General features: G+C 34.6%; 2 protein-coding genes across 4 annotated transcripts; one reads left to right on the top strand and one right to left on the bottom strand.

Annotated features, from left to right (window-relative positions):
* Window positions 1-38: 38 nt before the first annotated feature.
* Window positions 39-1,504, top strand: LOC124301219 (NAD-dependent protein deacylase Sirt4-like). 3 transcript variants are annotated; one of them, XM_046756005.1, is made up of 4 exons: window positions 39-139; window positions 379-655; window positions 735-1,017; window positions 1,109-1,504. In XM_046756005.1, exons 2-4 carry the CDS (start codon window positions 462-464, stop codon window positions 1,424-1,426), a joined length of 795 nt encoding a protein of 264 aa, XP_046611961.1. In that variant the 5' UTR covers window positions 39-139; window positions 379-461; the 3' UTR covers window positions 1,427-1,504. The 3 variants fall into 3 exon arrangements, with proteins under 3 accessions (XP_046611961.1, XP_046611960.1, XP_046611959.1); XM_046756004.1 differs by having other exon boundaries at window positions 80-228; XM_046756003.1 differs by lacking the exon at window positions 39-139 and having other exon boundaries at window positions 146-655.
* A 328-nt stretch (window positions 1,505-1,832) lies between these two features.
* LOC124301215 (transmembrane protein 62-like) lies at window positions 1,833-8,045 on the bottom strand. The gene is made up of 13 exons (XM_046755996.1): window positions 7,440-8,045; window positions 7,189-7,300; window positions 6,912-7,049; window positions 6,394-6,720; window positions 6,131-6,263; window positions 5,713-5,868; window positions 5,168-5,315; window positions 4,255-4,377; window positions 4,018-4,099; window positions 3,823-3,951; window positions 3,570-3,744; window positions 3,242-3,469; window positions 1,833-3,075 (listed from the first exon to the last, which is right to left on the bottom strand). The coding sequence occupies exons 1-13, from the start codon at window positions 7,659-7,661 to the stop codon at window positions 2,982-2,984; spliced, it is 2,067 nt and encodes a 688-aa protein (XP_046611952.1). The 5' UTR covers window positions 7,662-8,045; the 3' UTR covers window positions 1,833-2,981.
* Between the last annotated feature and the right edge of the window lie 49 nt (window positions 8,046-8,094).

Raw genomic sequence — 8,094 nt, 5'->3', positions numbered from 1 at the left:
TGGTATAAAATATTGCTCCGTCATATACCTAGACACTAGACAATAGTTAGACACGATTATAGCTAGTTTGGAGAACGCTTTGAGTACAGATATTAATGGCTGAAACCAAAGCGCTGAAATATATCAGTGACGCTGAAACGTATGTAGCCTTGATACCTCGATGGCCACTATTATTGTATGGATTATTTCCATTATGTAACCTCCAATATTTTGGGGGTTTTTAACCTTGTTAGTTTCAACAATGTTTTCAAATGTATTATAGTAAAGTAGCAAATATCAAATAGAGTTAGCAGGGATATAAAATAATGTCTCTAAAATGGAAAAAGTTATTTCAAATTCACAATATTCAACAGAGTTTAAATTTCATTAATTTGACAGATCGTATCAGCTGTTCAACGCTAGCATTTGTACCGAAATGTCAACCCGTCGGAGAGAAAGAATTATCGGAATTGGAAAGTTTCATGACAAATTCAAATAAAATATGCGTTCTAACTGGTGCTGGAATATCAACGGAAAGTGGAATTCCAGATTATAGATCCGAAGGCGTAGGCTTGTATGCCAGGAGTGACCGAAGACCTGTGTTGTACAAAGAGTTTTGTGAAAGTAAACAAACGAGACGACGATATTGGGCAAGGAATTACGTTGGATGGCCGAGGTTTGGTATTCTGATTACTTTTCAGTATTGACAAATCCAATCGTCGAAGTAGAGCTGTTTGCTAATAACATTACTGCAGGTTCTCTTCTTTTGTACCCAATTCTACACACAAGATACTGAAGAATTTGGAAGATGCGGGGAAAGTAAGCTGCGTAATTACGCAAAATGTAGACAATTTGCATTTCAAAGCTGGAAGTAAAAATGTGATCGAGCTCCATGGAACTGCTTTTAGAGTTACATGTTTAAACTGCGACCATAAAATTTCTAGATACGATTTACAGAAAATACTACAGCAAAACAATAAAGACATGAAGGCTGAAGCTCAGATGATGAGACCTGATGGAGATGTTGAATTGTCGCAGGTACCATCGATCATATATCAGAAAATAAATTCAATTATTAACATTATTGGTTACTGCTATATTGATATAAATTGCCCTTTCATTTCTTTAGGATCAGGTTGAAAACTTTGTTGTACCATCTTGCGTTAAATGTGGAGGAATATTGAAACCTGACATTGTGTTCTTTGGGGACAATGTTCCACGGCAAAGGGTGGATAAAGTAAAGCAGGAAGTGGAAATGGCGGATTCTTTACTGGTACTAGGATCTTCACTTTCCGTTTTCTCTGGGCTAAGAATAATTCTTCAGGCAGTCGAGGCGAAAAGACCTATAGCTATTGTAAACATTGGTAAAACAAGGGCAGATCAGTATGCTCAAATTAAAGTAGCAGCAAGATGCGGAGAAATTCTCCCAAAAATTTGTTCTTTATAAGGTTATTTGTATAGTAAGTAATAAACTTATTTAAAATATTGTACAAAGTCAAGAAAATAAATATTTGAAATCATCAAATTTATCTATTTCCAATATTTACTATCATGCATAAGTTTTATTGCGTATTTTTCTATCGACGACAAGTCTCGAGTATTAAATTCATAGTTGAGTAACTGAAATAAATTCAAGTAAAACACAAACCTAGTTATACATTCAATTTCGTAAAATTGTGGAAATTAAAAAATTATTTTCAGTAATGAGTTTGGAATACAAAAAATTGTTATTATCACAAAAATGGTTTTTTTTCCTAATCCAAAACCAACTTTCGGAAAAGTTTTAGTGAGTTTTAAATTAGGTTTTCAAACTTGTCAATATTATTACACATTCCTGATATCGATGAACACAGTTTTCTTTTTCAAAAATATTTATTATTCGCTGGCTTGTCTTTGTAACATTGAACTTGTGCTAGAATTACTACCCAACAATTGAACATATTCATCAGTGTTTTAACCCAACGAATAAATAACGCTACGTATGAGTTCATCAGTTATGTTATTTTTCAGACATTTTTTCCTGTACCAGTTACTCTATCTCGGTCAAGGAAAACCTGACTCAATTGTCCATTCAGGGAATACTTTCATATAGTTTTAAAAAAGATAGATTCATCTATTATTCAAAGAAACGGATCTTATCTAAGATTTCAATGCGACATCAATAATGGTTGTTGCATAGTTTTCCTATACAATACATTTATCGTGTTTGCTGCATCACATTAATATACGTACCTCATGAATAACGTGTTTGATCATTTGATTTTAGATAATCTTCAAATACTGTAAGATTGTAAGAGTTCATATCGACGATAATAAGTATATTCTTCATGAGTTATTTCACCTGACAGAAAATCACACACTAAAAGCTACTTTGACACGCAGTATCCTAACTCCTGTAACGGACTTCAGAAATTTCAAATTCACTTGAAATGGGCTGTCCTAAATTCTTGCAATTTAGAAAAATACTGATAATTTTAATTCAATGGGATTTTCGGCTTTTACTTGCCTCTCTGATTTTTCTTCAACAATAAGAAACTTCAGGCCAAAAAAAGTAACGTCAATTACTCATTCTAGGTTGAATGGTTTCATCATATGCTGAAAGTACATTTTATATATACATACGTATGTCTAAATATTTACTAATTATAATAACAGATTGTGCGTTTTCAAATCAATTGTGTATCATCGACAACGTTTATTAATATAATTTGGAATTGTAAAATTCATATCAGCTGTCGATGGAGATGTTTAAACTTGACTCGCGGAAAACATTTATGAAACATATAACCCAGCTCAGTTTCTTACAAATATAAAGATTGTATCAGTGAGATCGTGTAAGATAGTTATCTTTGGTAGCTGATCAATTCTTGTATCCATGCATGTAGATTCTAATCAAGAAAGAATTCTGGAAATTGATATATCCTTTGAAAACCAACTTATGAGCGACTATTCAAATCCTAATTTAGGCTAACTAACAAATACCCATTCAAAACAGTTTTTAATCATTGTTTATGACTGCTAGACTCCTCCGAATTAGCCCCATTTTCCGTGTTGTTTATTACGGGTCTTTTGGATGACCATACCATTGCGGCGCTCCTGTTGTAAAAAGATATTTTCGTCTAAATATTACATAATAGAAACGATCAATTTGTTTTTTGTTAATTTAAAGAATAAATTGCCACATTCTCACAGCGAAACTTTCAGCTTAAACTCATACATGAGAAAATTATGAGAATAAATGTAGGAAAAATAAAATACTGACCTGAAGCATTTTTCAGGCATCACGTTAATTTGGTACCATAAAACAATGGCTAAAAGTACACTCCAAGTACGCATGGGACCAAGGATGATAGCCATGGTTCCATAAGCAAGCCAGAAAAAATACACCATACTTGCCTGCATAGTAACTAATAACACAAGCAATGTATGCCTCTGTAACAGATTTAATATTGTAGGAGGTTTTCTTGACGGTTTCTCCATTAGATATACCCTGCAAAAGATTAGATTATTGGTTTCAACACAGACGGGGAAATGTTTCTGGTATAAATTTCAGGTGAGAACATGAAATGTCATTATTTGAATAAAATCACCTTTGGTCAGCACGGTGAGCTAGGATTAGTGTGAGAGGTAATTGAAAAGATATTAATTGAAAGAAACCATAAGCATAAGTGAAAGATCCAGGAAGGTAAGACGATCCAACCCATGTGCCCCATGCGAATATCATCCCAGTATGATTCTCGATGATTTCTCCGATACTCCATGGACCTATAAATATGAGTTAGTGAACACATCTTGCAAAATGTTACACGATTTGTAGAGAAATATATATACATCCCTACATACCCACTGTTAGATACAATGCATATAGTACTAATGGGTAGAAAAGACGGTCAATGGTGGACAGAATCCATAATTTGCGAATCCACCGCTGAAATACTTTTATGCGTATTCTAGGACGCTGCAGCTTTCCACCTAAGAATAAGCAGATGAGTTTTCAACACCATTCTGACCGAATGAAACAGATTTGTAATAGCTTACTTTCACAGAGCTTGTGGAGAAATCGAAGAACACTTAATGGAACCACCAGCAGAATCAGCATTGTGCCAAACAAAACTTGAAACTGTAATCATTATTAAATTGTTAGTTGGTCATTTACTTCTGAGCAATCTTAGCAAGAATAATTTCTATATGTAATTAAAAGTAATATAGTTTGCACTTTAAAAAAAAAAATGTCCCAAGTCGGAAAAATGAATACAAGTTTTTTTTACCACTTACAAAGTGACTTATATTAGACATGAGAAGCATTCTGGGTAAGATTCGGAATGACAATCTGGTTCCATCCAAAGAAAATGGCTGACTTGTGAGTTTCTCTCGTCCATCATTATCCACAACTCGAACCTGTGAAAGAAACAGCATGACTAATGATGGAAGATGCTACTTTCACCCTTTATCTAAAGTCACGCCAGAACCTGATGAATTTAAATACAAAGAAACAAGGAGAATGCAGATTTGATGGAAAATGTAAGAAAAGTAGTTATAGTAGATACTAGTCGATAGTTATTAGTAATGCTGCTTATCGGTAGTAATAGCTAATAAAGCACCAGTCACGTTCGATTTTTCTCATTTCAAACGATGAAATTCGTATCTCACAGCATTTCCATGCAGTAATTTTATTAATAATTTTAACATGATATCATTAAACTATTCAGGAACTATATCAATATGACAAACATTGTTATAATATGTAATATACTGCAACGAAAGGCCAAGTTAATCAAAGAATATTATCAAGACGGAAATACTCAGCTCAGATTCTACAGATATTTAGTTTTGGTTACATGAACATGGTCTAAAAAATATAAATCATATACTGTGCAAGTTGAGCAACAGAAAAAAGACGATTTAAAAAATATCAGTACAACTTTACCAACAAACCATTACCTAGAGTGATTAGAATTTCAACCAGTAAGTTGTTTACACAGAGAGTTTGACTTCAACAGGATTACCATATAGAGAGTATTTAAACATCAGATTCTGTGAGAAAGTCAAGACTATCTAAATGTCACAAATCAATGGTCTGACATCCAAATAACAGTATAAGAGTATATTGCATATTTATCAACAAGAAAATTGCGTTAAAAATCTCATTCAATATTCTGTGTGTAAGCAGCTTAACATGCAAATAAACCTGTATGTGATGGAGCCCACTTTTGTATTCTTTTGGATTCCATTTGACACTGTAAAGTGGCCCTTTAACTTGTCGGCATTCCAACCATCTCCCATTGTCAATCTGAACTTCAACAGATTTCAGATCTGTGATGGAGAATGCCAATACTCTGCAACAATTCATTAGCTAAGGATTGACTTTTTCACTGAGGAATATAACTTTTCACAGTCTAATATTAAATTCGATATTGTATTATAAATTGACCAAAAATTGTAAAAGAAAAAAAAACAAAATAAGTAATGATTGGATAGCAGACAATGTTACCAGAATTGTTGCACCTCAATGATATAACACCGTATATGATATGAGATGATTCAGAGAAAATATTCTAGCCGCTTTATGCGTTTTCGTGAGTTTCATACTAAAATTAAAAGATTAAAAAAGTGAATAATAGCCAGTCCTCATTTTGAATAGAAAGCAATGACGAGAGAGATCCGATTAAAGCAGGCTTCATATGGGTAAAAAAGTTTATCGGGAGAGATGAACGCATTGAAAGCAGTGTTTACCTGATGTGCGTAGATTCAAAAATAGACTGTAAATTCTCTTTTTGCGGCATCACGTATAGTGCATGTTTCGGATTGGTGATCAATGCCACAGGCCAGTCACGATGTTTTATGTCAATAAATGAAAATTGACCATGATCTATTGCTGCTAGTCGATACCTAATAATAAGTAAAAGTAAATGAGGCAGAACTACTGGTAAAGCCACACCATAAAAATAAAATTCGAACTGTGCAATCTTCCATGCATGTTTCATGAAGTACTATAGACTATTAGAAATGCCAACAAGATCGAATTTGTACAGTATTCATGCACAGTTACGTCAAATTTTTTCGCAAGTATTTATATATCGAGATAATTTTTTGAGGATATTTTACAACTTCTTTTCCTTATAAGATAAACAAGCCACTACATTTAGCTTACGCTCTGTTATCCTTCCAGTCCGCAAGTTCCAATTCCAGAAATCCTGCCTGCTGTAATGTGTACATGTTAGGCACAGTGCCAGCCAGTGTATGAAAGTGTCCACAAAGGTAGACAAGTCCTTCTCTATATCTCCCTAAATTAGAGCAATCTGCCATTAATCATGACACGTGATGGTTCTCACAAAATGCATGACATATAACACTTTGTGATATTAAATACAATGCATGCAATTTGCACTCCGTCTTCCGACAAATTAGATTTACCCAAAATACTTCGAATCCCTCCGCTGCATTGTGCTAATATGCACGACGTTGGATAGTGTCCAAACCATATAATGTAATCTCCACCTTGTGCCCTTGCCTGCTGCACATATTTTCCAATACTATCCGCTTCGGTATTAGTGAAAATTCCGACAAAATTGAATGGTCTACGTGGCCCAGGTTCTAAGCAAGCGTCAATCGCAATGAAAGTATATTTCTCTGATCCGACTGCAGTTTGGTGCATATATGATCGTGGGTGCTCACGGCCCTGAACTGAATAGTTTAGGTAATAATTCTCTTTGGAAGCCAAGCTGAGCACATTGAAGTTGTCTGAAATTTTGGTAGCAAGGTTTATTATACAAAATTATAAAATGTAGACAGTGTAAATCAAAATACAGAAAAAACGAAGGTGCAAGTCTATACAGATACTGATGATCGGTCATCAACTTCAACAGTTTCTGTTCCCACTCGCTGTGCTGTATTTTTGGCATTTCAGTTATGATAAATATCTTGAATACTACCATGATTTCCTCTGACGTCGAGCCACTCAGTTTTTTTTAAAACATCCGATTCTTCTAGAACTTTCCTATAATGCTCCCATTCTCCTTGAATCTGCCCTGACCCCATTTTATCCTTTGCCTTTGCATCAGTCAAGTCACCTGTAAATTCACAGTTCATAATTTTTAATTTATATACTCAGAGACTCAGACAGACAAAATTTATTCACCATGTAAAATTAAATATTTGCAATCTAGCCATCAAATCAAATTCCATAATATAATTCTGAAATAAGCTTACCAGAGGCAAGAACAACCGCAGGCCTGATCGCGCTAACCGTGATGTCACAAAATTCTTTCAATTCTGTAATTCTAGATGGATCTTGAAAGATGCTAACATGAATATCCGATATCTGAAAAATATTACAAGTAAATCAATGACCATGCTGTGTGGTCTGAAATAAAAGTACGAAATCAGCTGCATATTGGCGGAGCATAACTTAGTGTAAGTAAAAAGGCATAGACATCGAACAATTGCTATCACAATCGAACCTGTAAAAACCACACAAGGTTGTCAGGCGAGTCAGAAATGTCATATTTCTTTGGAGGGAGCCATTGGGGTTCAGCGTCATCCAATCCTTCGTAGAGTGGTGTACTGTTAGTGGCATGCGAGTCAACGTTAATGAGATTGGTTACATTGGCCATAAACACTGACAGCATCAGTACGAAGACCAAAAAGATCACAGTAGACTTTGCTATCCTCATTTTCAACATTCAATACATCTTGACTGTCCACAGGCTGGTTTCTTTGATTCAAAAATCCGACGCTCTAAGCTTGATTTTAAATCCAGATTATTTGAATAAAATCGATCCGGTGTGGCTAAATTACGCCCGGCCACCTTTTTAGGCGCCTCGAAAAATTGTGCGTGTTACAGCATATACATTGTGTGTATGCAATAAAGAGGCATGCACGAATGTGCACTAAACTTCGCGATCAAAATAATAAATTGTTAGGTTACGAATTGGAGTTGACAGTATGAATGAGGTAGACTTTGGATATTAAAAATTTTTGAAAATCAATTAGGAGACACGTATTCCGAGGCTTATATTGACCGACTAGATAAGTATTACGATGTAGGAACAGGAATTGCACTGTGTGTGCAGATAATAAAAATAGTCCGATTTTCACGTCGTCTGCTGACCAGCT

The sequence above is a fragment of the Neodiprion virginianus genome, chromosome 3, assembly GCF_021901495.1.
Source record: "Neodiprion virginianus isolate iyNeoVirg1 chromosome 3, iyNeoVirg1.1, whole genome shotgun sequence".
Taxonomy (NCBI): domain Eukaryota; kingdom Metazoa; phylum Arthropoda; class Insecta; order Hymenoptera; family Diprionidae; genus Neodiprion; species Neodiprion virginianus.
Note: the sequence above shows the minus strand (reverse complement) of the source record. Positions and strands in the feature narration are given on the sequence as shown.

Excerpts from the sequence above, each read along its gene's own strand:
- LOC124301215 (XM_046755996.1), bottom strand. The coding sequence starts at position 7,661 with ATGTTGAAAATGAGGATAGCAAAGTCTACTGTGATCTTTTTGGTCTTC. Across the intron at positions 4,100-4,254 it reads TGTCTAATATAAGTCACTTT|TTTCAAGTTTTGTTTGGCAC; the intron begins GTAAGTGGTAAA and ends TAATGATTACAG. Across the intron at positions 3,076-3,241 it reads ATGCCTGAAAAATGCTTCAG|GAGCGCCGCAATGGTATGGT; the intron begins GTCAGTATTTTA and ends TTTTTACAACAG.
- LOC124301219 (XM_046756003.1), top strand. The coding sequence starts at position 306 with ATGTCTCTAAAATGGAAAAAGTTATTTCAAATTCACAATATTCAACAG. Across the intron at positions 656-734 it reads AATTACGTTGGATGGCCGAG|GTTCTCTTCTTTTGTACCCA; the intron begins GTTTGGTATTCT and ends ACATTACTGCAG. Across the intron at positions 1,018-1,108 it reads GAGATGTTGAATTGTCGCAG|GATCAGGTTGAAAACTTTGT; the intron begins GTACCATCGATC and ends TCATTTCTTTAG.